The sequence below is a fragment of the Myxine glutinosa genome, chromosome 1 (assembly GCF_964187855.1).
Source record: "Myxine glutinosa chromosome 1, kmMyxGlut1.1, whole genome shotgun sequence".
NCBI lineage: Eukaryota > Metazoa > Chordata > Myxini > Myxiniformes > Myxinidae > Myxine > Myxine glutinosa.
Window position 1 is genome coordinate 446,426,466 of NC_136261.1, and position 21,174 is coordinate 446,447,639.

Consider the following 21,174-nt stretch of genomic DNA (forward strand, 5'->3'; position numbering starts at 1 on the left):
CTTCAAATTTTGCCTGTCCTGTGTGCAAAATGTTGGACAGTGTTGAACAAATTAATACAGTTAAGATTATTATGGCATTAAAAAAAAAAAAAATCCCAAACTCATAATGACAGGGTTGATGGATTGAAGCGATGTGTGTTTCCTGAACCAATGATGTTGTTCGTTGTTAATGGAACAGCTCGCGACGAGTGTTTGTGAATAACAACCACCCTCTGGTCGAGGCTCATAGAAAAAGTGATACTTATTGATGTGGCATGCTTACAATAGATATTTAATGGCGAGGGTTGTGGGTTGATTCGATTTTGCGAAATTAACATTCTTTGAACAAGTTAAATGGTAAAATAAAATATATATATATATATAATTATTTAAATTGGCCCCAGAGTGAGAACTCTGGGTATAGTTCTGACTAGGGTATAGTTCTCGGGTATAGTTCTAGGGTATAGTATAGAACTCTCGGTATAGTTCTCAAATCACTCTGGGTTGTGACTTGAAGAATGAATTGGAGTTGTGACATGGTGTAGAAGGATGGGAGGTTGCAATCTAGGTGCTGTGGATTCTATGAGACAAAGTACAGACAAATTTTGTTTCACTTCTAAAAAATTTGTGGACAAAAGTGGGTGTGTGATTCAATCTTTTGATAAAGATGTAAGGATGTAAGGATGTAAGGATGTAAGGTAAAATTAATTATGGAATTAATTGCTTTAATGAATAATCTTTCAGCATGCAAAGGGCAACAAGACATGGGATTTTAATGGGATTTGTAATGAGATTTTAATGGGATAAATATAAAATATATTTGTTTTTGTCAAGAAAAAGTGACAATTAGCTGACGAATCACCGAGGGCCAAACTTTAACCTTTGACAGCAGAGAAATTGTGTTCTGACAGCAAAGACTTCCAAATAATATTTATGGCTGGATTGCTTCAAGAGAAATGACATACTATTTATTTTAATATAAAATTGCTATGAGATGAAATTATATTTTCGGTGTTGGTGTGACAGTAATTACCTAGAAAAATATATCTGAAGACTTACGGACATAATTTAGGCAAAATATGGCAGAATAGTTGTTGATAGTTTAGGCACATCTCAGAATGCTTGTTGATTTAAATTTCAAAGTCAAATTTTTACACCTTCAAGACTTCATAGCTACACTTACTCTCGGAGAAATTGAAGGAAATAAGAAATGTGGATCACATGATTTCACTCGTATCTAATGGGACTTTATAATATTAATCTTTCTGTGTCACTAATAAGGCACAGAACATAAACAAAAATTAGTTTTTTTAAAGGAATATAGTACTGATGAAATCTCCATGTTTTTTTCCACATGTAGTATTGTTGAAAAAAAAAACCGGATGAAAATGAATAATTGACGATTATTGGAAAAATTTGGATGGGCCTAACTGTGGAAAGTGTTATTAAATCATAGGTAGAGGTTACAAGGAAACTAGGTGTTACTAGGAAACAAAAGTAGACAGATAAGCAAAATGAGTGTAAAGACGTTGACCAACCAAGATGTTGCATATCTTTGTTGATGTTGTGACATTGTTTATTTCTATTATGGTAGGGATTAATAGAATTGCTATTAAATGAGAATTTTCAATTGGATGTTAAAGCAACGAAGAGTTTTATGGGATTATAAGGTCATATCGCGACATCATGGAAAAGCTAATATTAATTGCGGGATGTCAGAGGTAATGGTGTAGTTTAATGTTCACACTGTTTGGGAAAATAATGCTCTATGCAACATGATCCTAAAAAGAACCCATCCCTACATCTAATGATCAGGGAGGGAAGGAATGGAAAATTTGAGGTATTAAAGTTACGAAACTCAAAATATCTAGGTTTGGATGTACAGTCATTAAAAAAAATTGAGTCATTCATTTGTTTGATCATAATCCTGGGAATAATATTGCTAATAGTTTGTCTGAAGGCTTTGATAAATACTTGTCTGAAGCAAACAGCGACTTCTAAGATGACAGAAGTGTGGGGTATTTGGCATCGCCAGGCTAGCTTATTGGTTTAGGAATGTTTAGAGGTCATTACAATGTGATATTTACTTGTGTGATCATTTATGAAATTTCATGAACAGATATGTGAAATGGATCTAATTTGAGTGTGTATGAGAAAATTTTGTTGCAGGATTTGTGGAATGTTCAAGGTCGGACATGATCGTTGGAGAACTTACAGTAAATTTGGGAAAAAGAAGTGACTTTCCATAAAATTCTCACAAAAGATTTCATAGGAAGGAAGAGAATAAATTTGAATTGGAAATTCTGGAAAATTAAAATTAAAAGACCCTGTATTGGACTTACACGTGTGTTTAGGGGGGCATCATGGGGAATAGAACTGAAAGACAATTTTCGGAACAAGTGATTTACCAGTTAATGGGAACGCTATGAGAGTCGCATGAAATTTAATGATAACATGACTCTCACATGGAAATCATAGGATGAAGCTGAAGGAAAGGTGTATGCTGCATGTGTGAGGGTGTGTGTGTGTGTGTGCAACGAAGGCTGGAAAGCGTGGAAATGCGAATGGTTTGGTGGATGTGCGGAGTATCGTTGAGAGAGAGGAAGACAAATGATGAATTGCGAAAGATGATGGGAATAGAGCCTGTGATTGATGCTGTAAAGAGGAACAGGTTGAGATGGTTTGGTCATGTGTTGAGGAAGGATGAACCCTTTTTTTTTTTTGCAAGTTTTTTTGTGGTTTCCATGCAAAATTTGGGATTTTCTACAGTTGGCAAGTTATCTCCGACACTCTGACCAAAGTCGTTCTGCATTCCATACTTTCCATGCAAAATTTGGGATTTTCTACAGTTGGCAAGTTATCTCCGACACTGACGAAATTCGTTCTGCATTCCATACTTTCCATGCAAAATTTGGGATTTCCTACAGTTGGCAAGTTATCTCCGACACTCTGACCAAGTTCGTTTGCTTGAGAAAAGTAAATTCTTAGTGGACGCAATGGTGGACCACATATTGTCATGGCAAAATCATTTTTATGACTGAGGGTAATATAATTACATATGGGATGTTCTTTTGAAATAATATAATGTTGGATTTAGTATGTCTCATTGAAGTTCCATGAGTTTTATAAGTAAGATATTGTTTTTCCTTAGTATGGCTGACAGCTGACATCACAATGTCTGAGTAAATTAGTATTCAGATCTGTCCATTGTTGGTGAAAGCTAATTACTATTGGTGCTTGCTTGCCAAATGCGCTCGGTAAACAAGCTTTCTTTGTGACTGTGAATAATCGACTTAGTAAGAATGCAAATACTTGGTAATTATTTTGCAGAGTCGAACAATGGGAGTGGATGAATCGCTCTTCGCTGACCGTTGTTAAGATGGGCTCAGCGCACGCTTTTTTCGTTTTCACTTGTAGTTTATTTAATAGATAGTTTTATGAAATTGTCAGCATTCTCAGGAAAATCTTTCAAAAGAACGATAATTTAACACTGAATCAAAATAGCTTATTAGTATTTGATAAAGGTTAGTCTAAAATATAGAAATCCTATTTTAAAAAATCCATGTAGGCTAGCTCTCTCTGGCTCTCTGATATGGGTTCATATCTCTTACTTATGAGGAAAGGATGAGTTTGCAGATTGGAAAAGGATGTGAATGTCATAGCTACTGAGTGACCGTTTTGATTAAATAAGGACTTTCTTATTTAATGCCTGTTTGTATATTTTCTAAATATTAAATCATAAATGTCCCTGCAATGGCATTATAAAACGTCGCTGCAACGTTTACGCAACATTATGATTGATAGTGTCTTGGTGCCGAAGAGTCTGGACCAACACATTCTTCTCATTAAAGGATTTGTAAATGCAGATCTGCTCCCAGCGGGGAGCACTACCATCTCAAGATTTCACTCGACCAATCACATTGTATCCCTCGATCCTTGCTCCCTCCCACCTGAACTTTGCCCAACCAATCCTATTGCTCTCCTCCCCTCTCTTCGCCCTCCCTCCCCCCACCACTTGCTCCTCCCACTTGAAAATGTACAAAAATCAGAACAGATGTCCAAATAGCCAGGATACTTCACTTGGCTGGTCGATTCTGTATGTTTATACTGTATGTTAACTGTATTCTATGCATGCTGGTGTTTGGTATGACATTTCTTTGTACTGTACCAGGATTTCACTTGGGACCTTCTGTGATGTTGACTGTATACCGTGCATGCTACTGTATCTCTATGATGTTTCCTTTGATGTACATCTCTACTGCACCAGGATTTCACTTGGGACCTTCTGTGAATCTTGCAATGTAATTTTGTGAATTGTAATATGCTCTCCTTGGTTTGATAAAGGTTGTTTTCTTGCTGTGTATTTCTTTGAAGACAGAAAGTGTTGTCCTCCTCGGGAATTAAAATTTGTGACTCTCTCTTCTGACAAGTTTATGGACATTGAATTTTTGGTTTTGTCTATTACATACTACTGTAGGAAAATATCCCTAACAGGTGCCACCATTATGATGTGATAATTCGACAAGTAACCGAACACATCTGATCGTAGATCTACTATAGTTTATATACCCCAAAAGGGTTAATAACACGACCCTTCTTGTCACTAATATGGAGTTCTGCCAAGGAGGTTTTCGTGGCATTTTTCCAAGGCCACTTCTCATTCAAAAGTAATAACAACACTTATTGTTACTATAGTAATGACATCTTACTATAATTCACCCAATGTCCGTCCGTCTGTCTGTCCATCCGTCCGTCCGTCTGTCTGTCTGTCCATTTGAAGGTACCGCAAAAACTGCTGAACCGATCGCAACGATATTTTGGGTTGGTAATCCTGGGATCTCCAGGAGTAAAATAGGCTATTTAGTTTTTCAAATTTCAGCTTACATCTCCAGCGTTCTCAGGTTTGGACTCCTGCATAAAATTCGCATTCGCATAACACTCATTGGGACCATGTTTTCATTGTGACGATGTTGTTTTCCCGGGTGACGCACAAACAGCTGCACCGATCGCTGCATGGCTGTACCGATCGGATTTGGTGACCTCGGACAAAGACCTTTTATAAGGACACAGGTTGAATCCCTGGTTGAGAGAATTCCAACCCCATCCCTGCCATCACAGCCGTCTCTCCAAATCACAATCCCACGAGATATGCGGAAAGGACAACCCAAAAACAATATAAACATCATTAAACATCATTCATATATAAACATCATTAAAAGTAGATAATGACCTTGTCCAAAGTTCAAATGACGTTTAATCTCTACATGAGGGAATTCCACGTAGCTATTTGGGTGGTGTATACGCTAACAGATCACTGTCTCCATCGATCTTGCCAAGGCCGTAACACCTATCGGCTCAAAATCCTTTTAACTGTTGATTTGGTAGTTTTTGCAATGAAGGAAACACGTATCGGGAGTACATACGACATAGCGGTTGTGAATGTGACAGATCTGATGCGTTTTTCGCTTCGCATCTCAGTGACGGTGAGCACCAATATGGCGGCTGTAAGATTAAAATCTGGCTTCAAGCCCCCTCACCACCCAAAGCCTTCAACCAGACATATTAACACGCTCCTCCCCCTTCATTCCCGTTCTTCAAAGCAAAGCGGTAAAAATTGTTGTATCGCCATTATATATGATGAGCAACGGTACCCGCCCTAAGGGCAGGGCTTCAATTTGGAGGCACGATTTATATAAACATCCGTTAAACATCACACGCAAATCATCAAAATCTAAACAGTATTTTTAGAATTTCAATTTTAAAAAACCACATCACTGTTCATAATGGGTAAATATTATTCCATCGTGTTTCAAATCGTGATATCAACTGTACGCGTTTCTTTACTAAAAAATAATGGAATGATTTTGTACCTCTTCTTCAGCTTAGAACTTCAGGATAGACGACATTGCTGATAAAAGTTCCTTTTCTCTCTTTGAAGTTTTTGGCAAACATTTTTATATTGTCACTGCTGCCAACGCAACGCCATGGCATTATTCATAACATTCATTCATTCATTCATTCATTTAATGATCATTAAACATTATTCTTATGCTCATTAAAAGTTCATTAAACATTAAACGTTCATTAAACGATTACGAAAATGAAAACGAAAAACATTACGAAATCGTCACAACATCGCCACAATGAAAACATCGTCACAAACGTTACGTCACGTAATTCAAACTGTGAACACATCGAATATTGGAGAGGCCATTGCCAAAACGATTGCCAAAGTGATTTGCAGGCTTCAATTTCTGATATTTTACCTTTTCATTTGGGCCTCCCAATTGAAGGCCCGCCTGTAAGGTGGGTAGCGTTGCTAGTCATATTAATGATATTACAACCCCACTCCACAAGGGGTTTTTTGACTTGCAATATTTCCCCCCCCCCCCCCCAACCCTCCCACCCGGCACCCTTACGGAAGTAAATTTTATTATAGAGAATTTAGAATGATGAGGCACGGTCTGATATTTTCAGTGACCTGATCTGACATAAGTAATAGTAATAATAATTAGCAATAATAATGTCATGTTTAAGACAGTGGGTAAGATGACTGGGTGACGAATGGCCGATCGTGTTTACTCCCGAGGCAAACTCCCAAATTATTGGTGGTTCTGGAATGCGTGAGATGAAAGGCTGCGAGACGTTTGTTGTGAAAATTAACCAAGTCCACAACTTTGTCCCATAGGTAGGTTTAATTTCAATGAGATCTTAGGCATCATCCTGTAAAATACATCATGCAATATATATATATATATATCAGGATCTTGGCATCACACAAGAAAGATCGATTATATTAGTCAATGCAAGCAAGCCTAGAATATGAGCGGGTACGTACCATTCAAGTCTACATGTCATTGTATAATGTCGCAGGAGTGGCCCCGAGTCACGGACGTCCGAGGTCTTATAGACGCCTCTCAGCGGTTTAAGTGAGCATCACACCTGGGTTCAACTTTGGTACATGGTACATTTTCTTTGGTACCAGTGAGCTGGTACATGGTACCAGTTTGGTACATGGTACCAGTGAGCATGGTACATTCAACTTTGGTACATTTTCACTACATTCTCCCCGCCATTAGAACTACACTGCCGCTAGGCAGGAAGCGAGCGTGCGTCAGCATTAATTGATTGGGGATGTCATTATATTATTATTGGGGGTGTCAAGGAAATATTGCCCTATTGATTCTTGTCTTTGTGCAATTGTTGTATGTTTCGCTATGCATTATGTTTTGCACTCTGTCAAAGCGTCTTTTGGGCTTCCTGAAAAGCGCTATATAAAATAAATGCATTATTATTATTAAATGTCAGTCGGTCCATCCGTAGCGGTCAGGGTGGCGAATTACCCTGCCAGCACAGGTTCGGAAACTACCGGGTACGACATCCCCAAGCCCGGAGTCCCCTGCTTCGGAGTAGCCGCTGGAGGCAGGTGTCGGAGGGGCACCTCAGTGCCTTCAGGCAGGGGTGTGTCTGGCGCAGGGAGGGACGGCAGATGTTCCATAGGCGCACTCGTAGCCTGGTTAGCAATAATTTCCAATACTGGCAGACGATGAGCCCGTGGGTCGCAATAGTTTTACAGTGGGGTCGTCGGCACAGTAGCTAGATTGGATAATTTGTACCTTGTCGAAGAGTGAATTGCCATTCGTCGCAATGCAACACATTACAGGAAGATGTGTCGATGTGTAAGATGTGTAAACAGTAAGCCTCTTTACAGTAAGCTGTAACAGTAAGTAAGATTACAGTAAGTAAGATTACATGACAGGAAGCCATTACAGTAAATCCATTACAGTAAGCCTGTACCTGACTAGGCTCCCAAGGGTACATGGTCGATCCATGTTAGGTCCATGTCATGGAATTGCCGAGAGAGAGAGAATCGATGAGAGCCATTCGGAGCCATAACGAGAGTTACTCGATACCGGCAGCGGCCCTTTTTGAAATCACGTGACTCGAGCGCCCTCTGACGGCAACTCATACGAATTACAAACTCTTGCTTCGGCACGTGAAACTACCGTTGGTAGCGATCCTTCTCACGAGACTCGAGCGCCCTCTGACGGCAGCGCGTATGAATTACAAGCTCCGGCTTTGGCTCGGCAAATTATACGTTTGCCACGAGCGCCCTCCGAAGGCTGCTTGAACGACCGGCAAACTGCAGTCGGCGTGGGAATCGCAACCGAGTATGGCAGATTACGACGACGCACAAAATGATCGAAACGCGCCTCCCCAGGACGTTACTTAGTGACGTGCGAAGCGCGCAGAACCTCAGTGATGTGGCATTCCCGTCCTGCAGTACAGCGCTCGGTGGATCGAAGAAGATCGGCTATACCGGCACCGACGACATGGAGTACCACAATGTCCCGGATGGATTGTCCATCCATGGACTGTCCTATTGACAAACAGAGAGAATGTCCCGGATGGATTGTCCATCCATGGACTGTCCTATTGACAAACCGAGAGATTGTCCAGGATGGATGGAGTGTCCATCCATGGACTGTCCCATTGACAAACCGAGAGAATGTCCCGGATGGATTGTCCATCCATGGACAAACCGAGAGAATGTCCCGGATGGATTGTCCATCCATGGACTGACCTATTGACAAACCGAGAGAATGCCACGAGCTCCGAGGCTCACATTAGAATTGAATGTTCTAACATCCTCAAACGTCCTCATCTCACCCCCTCACTCATCCACCCCCCCCCCCCCACTCTTTTTCGAGTTCGCAGCCACGCGCTGCGTACCAAAGTTGAGCGACCTTCACAGTCTGGGTCAGAGGGAAATGGCAACAGGCAGCGGCCTGGTGAGGCGTCTCGCAGTCTCGAAACGACGTAGTGGAGGCGAGCCAAGAGCTCTGTCCTAGAAACAACAAGCCCAGAGTCAAGGGCGAACAGGCGGGACGGTGCCTCCGTGGCTTGCTCAGGAGACAAGGGAGTCGGGCGCAACGCTCAATGTTACCATCTCATGAGGTCACCGTGTACTCCCAAATGCCCCATGGTCTTATCGAATAACGGCATGAGTCCCCGTAGTTGGCTAGACGCCCTCGAAGGCCGCCACGTTATGACACGCACGTTTGTGCTGGGGGGGGGTCAGGTTGAGTATTTCCGCTATCTGTAGAGTTACAAAGGTACATGGAAACTCGGGTAGACGAACTCTGATGACGCACGCGCGTGAAGCACGCAATGACGTTAATGGCGCTGTAGGGCAAACGCGTGATTAGTCGGTGGCGTCATCAATTGACGTCATCAATTGGTTCGGGCGCGTGCGGGCGGGTTTGACGGCGATGAGTTCCAGCTGAGCAGTATCCCCAGACGGAGCAATGTGGCGCACCGAAATCTATAGTCTCGCGTCCATTTGGCACCAGCATTCGGGCGGGCTTGAGATTGGGGTACTGAATACGAACCCGGTCGACGAGTGGATTGCATTATCTAGGGCGTGCTGCATTCGAGAGAAAACCGAAAGGCGAACTCGGCCCGTTGAATCAGCGCGGCACGCCGAGTCGAGTGGGCGAGCACGCCGGGCAGCGATAAATTGCACGTCCTGAAGTAGCGTCTCGTTTGGTAGCTTTCGGGCCGTGTTTGTTACGGAGCTAGATGCGGGGGAATAGAATACATCGTGCTAGGGTATATGATCATCTAGCTTGATACGACATTCCCCTGTAGTGATCGTGCTATGATATATGATCATCTAGCTTGATACGACATTCCCCTGTAGTGATCGTGCTATGGTATATGATCATCTAGCTTGATACGACATTCCCCTGTAGTGATCGTGCTATGATATATGATCATCTAGCTTGATACGACATTCCCCTGTAGTGCCCGAGTGCTGTGAAAGTCTATGAAGATCCCGCTCGACGTCCTTAGAAACCAGATGAGGCCAGATGAGGCTCGCTGCCTGTCCGTTAATTGGGACAGAGATGACGGCGCCGACAAGCCGGACATCCGTGCTGTGGCGAGTGGTGCCAAACGAGCCTCAAGCGTTGAGGCGATTCCGGGCAGCGGAGTTCGCCGGCCTCGCTGAGTAGCCACGCGTAGGTGGGATTCCGACCAGCAGAGTATGGCCTGCGAGGGGAATCACATGCGATTCGCGTGTGGGAGGGGTGCCATCCAGCGATGGTGCAGCGTGCGCGATTCGCTCATAGAAGAGTTTCCATCCAGCGATCCAGAGGAGTTTCCATCCAGCGATAGTGCAGTGGTTCCATCGTGGGGAGAGGCTCCATCCAGCGATGGTGCAGCGCGCGATTCGGGCATAGGAGGTGATTCCGCCGAGCAGCGATCGGAATCGCCGGCCTCACAGAGTAGTGCCCGCGATGGGCGCAGCATGCGGCTTCGCGTAAGAGGTGATTCCAACGAGCAGCGATCGGTCGGGTAGGCAGGCCAAGTGAGGCATGACAAACATGGGATTCGTGATCACTCGCGTGGGAATCTCATCCTGAGGCGAGGCATGCAAATCTAGGATGATTCTCTCAGACGAAGCCATTAGCGTTTTACGCAACCGAGGCTAGACTCGTACCTTCGGCTCCAAGCGGGTCCATCGTCCCAACGGGGTTTCAGCCACAGGACGTTTCCCAGTAGCATCATTCTCCAGGCGTCTTGTGTGTGAGCAGTAGCAGGGTGCACGTGCTTTGACGACACGGCTCCGGAACAAAATGCTTGTGAGGTACCAATGCATCCGGTCCCTTCGTAGCAGACTGACAGCGAGAGTAGTCAGAGCTCCGTGGCTGGAGCTGGCTCGACGGGTCCTCCGCTGGGCATTCTTCTCCGAGGTGGGCATCGCAGGAGCATGGAGAATGTCGGGAAACACTCCTCTGGGATCTGCGATCATCCGGCCATCGCCAGACTCGTGTCTCACCATTTCCGCAGATCTTGATTGAAACTAAGTGTTGTGAAAATTAACCAAGTCCACAACTTTGTCCCATAGGTAGGTTTAATTTCAATCAGATCTTTGGCATCATCCTGTAAAATACATCATGCAATATATATATCAGGATCTTGGCATCACACAAAAAAGATCGATTATATTAGTCAATGCAAGCAAGCCTAGAATATGAGCGGGTACATACCATTCAAGTCTACATGTCATTGTATAATGTCGCAGGAGTGGCCCTGAGTCACGGACGTCCGAGGTCTTATAGACGCCTCTCAGCGGTTTAAGTGAGCATCACACCTGGGTTCAACTTTGGTACATGGGTTCAACTTTGGTACATTTTCACTACAACGTTTATCTATGCAAAACACGCAGGTTTATTCCGGAACCCACGATGAATAAACGAACACAACAAATGAAAAATGCCACATGGTTAATTTCATAAGAATAATCAAAAGAGGTGCAAAGGAAAGGTGAGGTAAAACTAAATCCTAATTTGAGACGTCTTCATTCAGTCACAAAAACACACAAGGAAAAGATAAAATAAAATAAATGTTTGCTTATTAGTCGGCCGGCACTCAGCTCTTGTCTCAACAAGACTTTTAGATGCTTGGTGGCCGTTAACTGGTAAGGTTGGTCGACGAAAGGACTGCATGTCGAAGTGCGCCATAATGGTGCTGGTCAGCCACGCGAGCGCACTGAGCTGTGAAGCAGGCAGCCAAACGTCCTCCTCTCAATTCCAGGCCAGTAAGCACAAAGCAGCCTCCAGCTCCCCCGAAGAGCACCACCATCACCAATCCTTCCTCCTCACGATAAAAGTTGTCCAAACCACTCTCTCTCAGTTTTACTCTCCAAAGCGCGCACAGAGAAAAAACCAGCTCCTTCACCAAGCACAATAACTAACCGAGAGACACGCTCTTCTTCCTCCATGCCAAAACCAGCCGATCTCGAGCCTGACACTTTTCCCAACCGTCGTTTCTACCCGCACCATCTGCATGATGTCACCCCAAGCGATGGTCGAGCTCCATTAAAACACCCCATGTCCTCCACCAATGAAGAACTAAGGGGGCGTGGCCCGCCGGCTACGATTCCTTGGAGGTGGGGTTTAATTCACTTGGGAATGTATGGGTTCTGTCTGCATGCAGTGGAGGGCCATCGCTGTTTAATGGGGGTGGTTGCATGGCTGGCCTTGTAAATGTACAAACGCAAGGGAAAAGCCCCAGGGGGAAATCATATACTGGGAGAAACTAGCCTTAGACTCTACCAAGTTAACACAAAACCACCCACCATGTGGTGACACATACACAATCTTAAGCTCACAGTTTTCCTGACGTAAATACATTGTGATGTCTCCTACCCATCCACGGCCCATGCTACAACTATGCAGTGCTACCTTTACTGTGGGATTCCTTCATCTACCCCCACAAACGTAACAATAACAAGGATAATAACATGACTCCCTGCCGCTCCCATACCACACCTGTAGAAAAGAAACAGCCTCCAGTTTCTGGAGTGCTGTGTCCATTGTGGATTTTCCTTGACGTAGAGATGCCATCTGCTGCTCCAGTTTCTCCCTCTGCTTCCCAAGAAGTGAAAGTTTCTCCATTTTCCTCTTGTTAATTTCACTCTTCATCAGATCCACAGATTCATTCACCAATTGGCACACCAACCTCCCCTTCTCTTCCAACCTGACCTCAGCAGCTCTGCTGGAGTTCTGGGAGGAATCATTGTTTGAATTATTGAAAAATCAAGAAGAAACTCTCAGAGAAAATGAAGAAATGAACAAAAGCTACAATGGATTATGGCTGATAGGATCAGATCACTGGTACCAGGAGTGGGTTTTGAAGGTAAAATGAAGTGGGCACTCTTGTCTACAAAGATTATTGAGTCCAGGAATCCAATAGGAGGTTTCAACCTCTAATAAGTCTAAATTAACATTTAATTATTTCGATTTTTATGTGGTGAAGCTGTTTCAACATTTGGCTTTGTCCGTCCATTAAACATGAAGAAGACGAACCTTTCTAATCCACCGTGTTCAATGGTAATGTGTTCTGAAGGGTAATTCTAAAGGGTGATTCTAAAGGGTTTTAAAAGGTAATTCCAAAGGGTAATTCTCATGGGTTTTAAACGGTAATTCTAAAGGGTAATATGAATGAATAAATGAATGATCGTTTTAAGGCCATTTTCCTCGCTAGAGCGGGGGTTAGCCTTGAAGTCCCCATGACAATCATGGTTCCCCGTTTGAGGCAATGTTTTTATGGCCGGATGCCCTTCCTGACGCCAACCCTTAGTCGCCTCTTAGGTGGGGTTCATTAGGGATACGGTGTACCTATTCTAAACCGGGGTACACACCGGGAGGATAATCCTAAAGGGTTTTAAACGGTAATTCTAAAGGGTAATTCTTATGGGTTTTAAACGGTAATTCTAAAGTGTAATCCTAAAGGGTTTTAAACGGTAGTTCTAAAGGGTTATTCTCGTGGGTTTTAAACGCTAATTCTAAAGGGTAATTTTCATGGGTTTTAAACGGAAATTCTAAAGGGTAATTTTCATGGGTTTTAAACGCTAATTCTACAGGGTGATAATTATCATGGGTTTTAAATGGTAGTTCTAAAGGGTTATTCTCATGGGTTTTAAATGCTAATTCTAAAGGGTAATTTTCATGGGTTTTAAACAGCAATTCTAAAGGGTAATTTTCATGGGTTTTAAACGGCAATTCTAAAGGGTAATTTTCATGGGTTTTAAATGCTAATTCTAAAGGGTGATTATCATGGGTTTTAAATGGTAGTTCTAAAGGGTTATTCTCATGGGTTTAAAACTGCAATTCTAAAGGGTAATTTTCATGGGTTTTAAACGGCAATTCTAAAGGGTAATTTTCATGGGTTTTAAACGGCAATTCTAAAAGGTAATTATCATGGGTTTTAAATGGTAATTCTAAAGGGTAATTCTAAAGGATTTTAACGGTAATTCTAAAGGGTGATTATCATGGGTTTTAACCGGTACTTCTAACGGGTAATTCTGAAGGGGTTTTAACGGTAATTATAAAGGGTTATTCTAAAGGGTTTTAAATGGTCATTCTAAAGGGTTATAAACGGAAATTATAAAGGGGTTAAAAGGGTTATTCTAAAGGGTAATTCCAAAGGGTTCTACTAAAGGGTTTTCTTCGAGAAACGCCATCCTCTTGGAGTTATCTGGAGGCGACATCCATCACACTTCGGGAGCCATTGGCAGTCACTTGGCATCAGGATCACTAACCATTGAGGTCCATCACAATATGTAATTATTTGGTGGATTTTTTATTTTAATCTCATGATTTATTATGAACAATTATCATTATTCCAGGATGTATTTTTTTTCTACATCGGAGTGATCGAATTGACAAAGATTCCCTCAAATATAAACGAATAATTATATACACCCGAGGTTAGGTGTTGTCTCCTGATCATCTCATTGGGGTGTTGGGTTGAGGGGGTAAGGATGGGCAGGGTTTGGGAGAAGTGGGGGGATTATTCTCTCGCAGATGACCTCCCATGAATACTCTGAGAACGTTTGAAAAACTTGTGGCAGTAACACATTGGCCAAGTTGTTAGCTCACACATACACATACAATCATGCAGACATACATCCAATTGTTGGATTATTTGTTGTTTGCTTCATTCTGTTTGCATCTTTATTTCTCTTCTGAATCTTTTGTTATCACACATCCCATCACAAAACAACCATGACTTATTAGAAGAGAAACAATGGCTGAATACCTCCCTCGAGTGCATTAGTTTTTAAATGGGGAACGGGGTGGGGGACATGACCCTTTCCAAGAACACCCATTCCTTGGTGATTCCCACCTCTGTTTGCTCTTTCTCTTCCTGAACCTGCTGCAGTTGGGATGCAATGCTCTCCATTGACTGTGACACACGAGGATACTTTGCAGTCAAAACATCCTGCACAGAATAAACAACAGAAGTGAAGAATCGTGAACCTGTGGTGGATTAAAAAGGAACATCCTGCACAAAAAATAGATAAATCCTGCACATTATATACATTTGTGAGAAAATCACAGTGAAGACGATGGCCGTTTGTTCAAACTTCATAACAATCTCTTTTCTTTAAATCTACAGCTGCACAAGAAAAAGTCCCAGAACGACATTAACGACAAAAACTGTTTCTCAACTGTATTCAAGGTCGATGTTTGGTGAAGCACTGAAGCTTTCATGATTACTTCAGTCTACATTTAAATAATTATTTAATTATGTGGCAGGTCGCTGAACTGAGATTATATGACGTCTCTGCCTTTTTAAATATTTAAGTTGGAAGATTGAAAGTTGCTCTGGGCCATGAATATTCTTCCTTATTCCAAAACAAACTGAGTTTCTTGTGGTGGATTCTGAACCCTCATCATGTTAATGTAAAATCAGCAATTTAACCTTTTTATCAGATGGACACGTGAAAACCTTATTCATTGCTCTTTACGGCTTGTGCAGGTGAATGATCAACAACAGCACATGATAAACAATTCTGATGAGACACTCATTCTCAGAAATGTCACATTTATTAGGAATATTCCACTAACATGATGTAACAAGATGATCAGAAATCGACAATTTATAATTGGAAAGTAAAAAAAGATTCAGGTGTAACCTCAAGACCAATACATTAAAAAAACATTTTGGATATAACACAAACAATAACCATTTTCATTGATTTACTCACCTTTAGTTCAGAATGAGCAATCTCCACAGACAGAACGTTGTGCTTCTGATGTTGTCCACCTGTGCACATCAAGCACATCAAGCTCCCATCATCCTTACAATAGAGTTGGATTGGCTTTCCATGTTGAGTGCATCTTATGCCCTTCTTCACATTCACAATATTATCCACCATGTAGGCAACAGTCACATTCTTCTTGAGTTTTGGTTTTTGTGGAAAAACCTCACGGCAATTTGGACAAACACAATTTTCTTCCCTGTTCTCCCAGCATTTCTCGATACACAAACGACAAAATGAGTGGCCGCATGGCAAAGTAACAGGATCCTTGTAGATTTGAAGGCACACCGAGCAGGTGAGTGCATCCAAATTATCTCCCATATCAGAGGAAGAAGAAGCCATCTCCTTGTGGTCAGAGAAGAGTGTGAAGCAGAGTTGAATTAAAACCTGCAAATGGAGATTGAAAAGAAGAAAAACTTAAGCTATTGAAACTGTAACAAAATTTAAATAAATAACTAGAACACATACCTCCGCATATGTCATGAGAACGCATACCTCCACCAGGCTGCACAGTTTCTATATTTTGTATCCCATTGATGGGCTGGATCTGTCTCCGGACCTCAACCAAAATCTAATCGGCTTGTTGTTGTCACCTACCAAACTCATTCACCACGTTTATTCCGATTCTTTTCGAAATATCGTGTTATATATCAGCAGAGGAAAAATGTTGTTCCTGGACCACCTTCATTTCCCCATTCACTTACATGTAAATTTTTGCCTTACCCTCACTTTCCCTCACCTCCCCTTAACACCTCTACTTCTGCCACCCTGATCTTTACGAACCTTTTGGCCTTTTGACATACTAGTTATAGCAAAAGATAACATACTCTTTTCCTCAATGTTGTTCATTAGACCACTCAAATAATGATCCTACGAATATTTGCTCCCTCTCACCCTCCTAATATCCCTAGGAGACCACTCAAACAACGATCCTACAAATATTGGTTTATGCGTGGGAAATAATTTAATTTTTTCATTAACTTTTTTTTTACTTTTTACTTTTTTTTAACATTAACATTAACTTTTTAGATATTTTTTCACATTCATTATGTTTACCATTTTTAAACGAAGGCTACCATACTCGAACCTTTTCTAATTAATCGCTCACTTTTGAGAAATGACATGTTGTTTCACTTGGATAACTTCCCAGAAGTTCTCTTTGATTTGTTTCCTGTTTTTCACACGCCCTCAGTTTCCCAAATGCTGACAGGCAGTTCACTTCCCCGAAATACATTTTGTTCATTAATTAAGCCGTGTTGCCGTGCCGTTTTAAACATTGCGAACGAAGATGAGCTTGTCTTATTCCAGTCTTTACTCTGATGAAGATTATATCAACTCACCAGGACATTGGTAAGTTCATTCAGAATTAAACTGTTAATGAGAGCTTTGTATGTGACTAATTTTATGACTCATGATATATTTTCCTCTTCATTACAGCAATTCAAATATTGTGAATGACTTTCATGAGGTCCTGGCAGAATTTCAAGTTGTTCCACAAGAGTTTCACCATGAACTGAACACAGGATTGTAAGATTCATGTTTAAGGTATGATACAAGATGTTAAATGAGGCTGCCTTGAATGTGCCATGTTTTGTCTGGCTTCCTTCAACGAAGTAATTTCTCTTTTTTTGTCTGTAGTATTAACCTCAAAGAAGACACAGACGAGATTTTGTCTCTTGTCCAAAACGACCATCAGAGTCTGACCCTGGTAATTCATTATTCATCTCTCTGACTGGCACCAATAAACGGGAGCTGACATTTATTTATTTATTGTCAATACGATGTATCTTTTAATAATTTCTCCTTATGTTTTTCTTTCTTTTTTCAAACACAATACAACACCTGTTGAGATCGATGACTACAACCACGATCACGACCTCGATGACCACGACTTAAAGTGGGATGATTATGATTTCCCAAAGAGTGGTTATTTCCTGCCAACCTGTGATACCCTAAATTTTCAACTCGACGACATTGATACAAAGCTTGATTTTTTAGAGGTATGTGTGTGTGTGCGATTCATAATGCTCATAATGCTCATTATTTAAAATCGTTGATGTAATCGCAATGCTCATATCTCAATTCACAATGCTCATATCAATTCATAACCACAATGCTCATATCCTTCATATCCTTCATATCCTCATATATAACATATCCTCTCCTTGCTTCACCCTGTATTAATATTTTCTCTCCCCTCTTGTCTTTAACAGAAAGAGATTCAAAACCTGAAGACATCTGCTGTATTTGAATTGTGCTGGGGAGAAATTGATGGCTTGTGCTGGGGAGAAGTTGAATATATACCTCAATAAATATGTTTTAATAATATAAAGATTTTTATGTTTTCAATATTATATGATAATATTTGCTTTGTCTACAATTATTTAATTCTTAATTACAAAAAGAGAATAAAGGAAAAAAAAGAAGGGAAAGTAAGTCCCTGCCAACGACTCTTCACCCCCCTCATCCAATCCCTCCCCACCCCTTGTGTGTGTGGGGAAGGTGGGGGTGGGATGAGGGGGGGGTGAAGGGTCAAGGGTGGGGGCAAACAAGGGGGTGGGGGATGATGGGTGTGGTCTGTGTGGGCTGAGTCTGGGTGGGCGGGGTCTGTGTGGGTGGGGTCTGTGTGGGCGGGGTCTGTGTGGGTGTGGTCTGCGTGGGCGGGGTGGGCGTGGTCTGTGTGAGCGGGGTCTGTGTGGGCGGGTCTGTGTGGGCGTGGCTTATGATTTTTATTTACTACTAATTAAATTAGCTAATCTGGGTGGGGTGGATGAAAGTATGGATGGTTGTTGTTTAAGGAATTATCAGCTTTGTTTTTTGTAATTCCTGTGAATAAAATGACCCTAATATTTCTTCTCCATTTAAATCATATAATTTGCAGGTCCAAGGGACTGTATCCATTATATCAACGATTTTAAATAATTCATTGGTCCATTTTTTTGTATAACCTTTCTCAAAATGACGTTTCCATCTGTATATCTATCTATAATTCCAGCAATCTCTGTGTGTGTGTGTGTGTGTGTGTGTGTGTGTGTGTCTGTGTGTCTGTGTGTCTGTGTGTGTGTTTGTTTGTCTGTGACCGCTGTTTCTCGACAACTACCGGTCCGATATACTTTAAACTTGCCAGGTATATTGCTGGGGACCCGAGGATGTGCCTTTTCAAGGTTTCATATTAATCGGAGAAGTACTTACCGAGCTATGTCCAAAAAACGCTTCAACCAATCAGAGAGCAGCGAGCTATCACGTGTGCCGAACGTGGCGATCAGACTCTGCCTCGGACGGCACATTTGAGAGCGTATTCATTTATTTCACGTTGGAAAACTATGTTGCCGTTAAACTATGTTTTAAAACGAATTCAAACTGCGATTAAATTAAAACGATTCATCGTAACTGCGATTTGCGAACTTCCGGACAGTGAAGACTTCACTTCCGGCAGCCAATCACAGAACGCTTTGTTGCGTAGGCGTGGCCGATGTGAGAGCGAGCGGAGCCTAGCGTGTGCGCCATTACGGTTCGTAATTCGATTTCTTCCGGAGAAAATAATAATTTCTCGATTTCTTATGCGCATTATTTCTCCCAATTCAGTCAGAGCGAAGGGCGGAAGCGAAGAGCGTTGTTTTTTTTGTTTACGGGCGTACGGGCGGGGTAGAGCGTACGGGTAGCGTTTTTTTTTTTTTTGGCAAGGAACGGGCACCCACGTACGGGCAATGCCCTAGTTCTTACAATATCACCAATTTTGAACGTGGGCTTTCTCAAATTAATCTCCTTCTCATATTCTAATTTTGTAAATGATTCTGACGGTTTTGATTTTATTGATGAATGAACTGTATTATTGTAATTATCTACAATATCCTGAATTAAATATACCCACTGTTGAGAACCGAGTTGTGTGAATTTTTTATATAGTTTCTCTTTCAAAGTGCAATTAAAACGCTCAATAACAACTGCTTTTCCTTCATGCTGCTGTATAATTTAATACCCTCCCCCTTAAGAAATTTCATAAATATGTTGTTGTAGAACTACGTCCCCTCGTCGGTCCACAGTTTCTTTGGTTTTATTTTATCCCTATCAAATATTAGCTTGAAGGCTAACATTAAAGTACCACCCTTTTTATTTTTTAAAGGAACAACCCAGGCAAATCTATTTCTCAAATCAATAACGGTTAAAGCATACCTGTATCCCCTGTCATTATTCAATTCAATTAAATCAGCGGACCATATGTGGTCAGTATCTTTGGAATAAACCTTCCTTCTTTTAAACTTGGTGATTATAGGTTTGTGTAATTCTTCAGCCAAAAGCTCCTCAGTCTTGATGACATCATTAGAGTCTAATAGATTTTTGAGGAATAACCAAGACCAAGATTCAATTTAGCACTTATCATTTTTTTCACAATAAACCTATCAACTTTCTCTCTCAACGTAGGATTTAGTATCAATGACAAATTATACAACATTTCTCTGTCTGCTTCATGTTTTTCATCCAATGTAGTGGTATTCCCATAAGCAATATCATGTTTCATACACACTTCATCAACCCTATTTATAGGTTTAGACCAAGGTTTAGGATTATCAGCCTCATCTAATCTTTTATCCAAGTTTGTTCCTGGACCACAGAAAGAATACCCTGGAAGGTGTAATCCCTCTGGAATTCCAGTTGTTGTAAATTTACTTCCTGACAGAAACTTTTGTATGTCTCCTCCACTTTTAGGAGAGATGAATTGACACTTTTAGAGCCACACACTTGACATATTCCTTTTTGATAAACTCTATTATTTTTAGCTTTAACATAAGAGATATTTTTAGATTTAGTTTTCTTTTTACATTTCGGACAATAACTCATATTTATTTATGAGAAAATGTCCTATATAGTGCCAAAACCTTTTTGGTTTTCAACATATACATTTCTATCTTGATTTTTAAAACATAAAGAATCCTTAGGAATGTCTTCACTCTCTCCTCCATTTATTTACAAATAAAACTAACTAAAGTCAATAACACCAACATCATCAACCACATAATCTTTTCCTTCTTCTTCTTCTATATCCCCACTTTCTCGTTTAAATCTCCTTCCTGAAAGTGAACTCATCTCAGCAAATTTTAAACCCAATATCTTCCTAAGAGTCATTAATTCTTTATTTTCCTCTTCGGTGCGTTGAGATTGATTTATTTGCCGTAATGCCTTCAATCTTTTAATAATTTCATGGATTACCTCCTTCTCCTTTTCCTCCCTCTCCCTTTCCTTCCTTTCCTCCTTCTCCTTTTTCTCTCTTACCTCCCTCTCCTCCTTCTCATTTTTCTCCTTTTGCTCCCTTTCCTCCATCTCCCTTTCCTCCCTCTCCTCCTTCTCCTTTTTCTCCCTCTCCTCCTTCTCCTTTTTCTCCCTCTCCTCCTTCTCCTTTTCTCCCTTTCCTCCTTCTCCTTTTCCACCCTCTCCTTTTTCTCACTCTTCCTCATCCCTTGCTACCCTTGAGTTTGAGCCCCAAAGAATATTATACATATATTCATCTAGATTTTGAGATATTCTTGTATCTGTAATTATTTTTCTCATAATAGGATACCAATAAGATTTGTTGACGATTT

The 21,174-nt window shown here is 41.3% G+C and overlaps 2 protein-coding genes across 11 annotated transcripts in view; both read right to left on the reverse strand.

Moving 5' to 3' along the window:
* Nucleotides 1-21,174, reverse strand: part of LOC137418556 (E3 ubiquitin/ISG15 ligase TRIM25-like) — a 1,139,870-nt gene that overhangs the window by 844,322 nt on the left and 274,374 nt on the right. The window lies entirely within an intron of this gene.
* The window catches only part of LOC137418945 (E3 ubiquitin-protein ligase TRIM65-like), a 185,105-nt gene that overhangs the window by 34,624 nt on the left and 129,307 nt on the right, over nt 1-21,174 (reverse strand). For all 10 annotated transcript variants that reach the window (XR_013621991.1, XR_013621990.1, XM_078770834.1 and 7 more), the window contains exons 2-4: nt 15,542-15,982; nt 14,677-14,772; nt 12,318-12,551 (exon numbers count right to left, since the gene is read on the reverse strand). Coding sequence is in view for 8 of the 10 variants with exons in the window: in XM_078770834.1 (XP_078626960.1) it covers nt 12,318-12,551; nt 14,677-14,772; nt 15,542-15,982 (771 nt within the window). In the remaining 2 variants the exon portion in view is untranslated. The remainder of the gene's footprint in view (nt 1-12,317; nt 12,552-14,676; nt 14,773-15,541; nt 15,983-21,174) is intronic.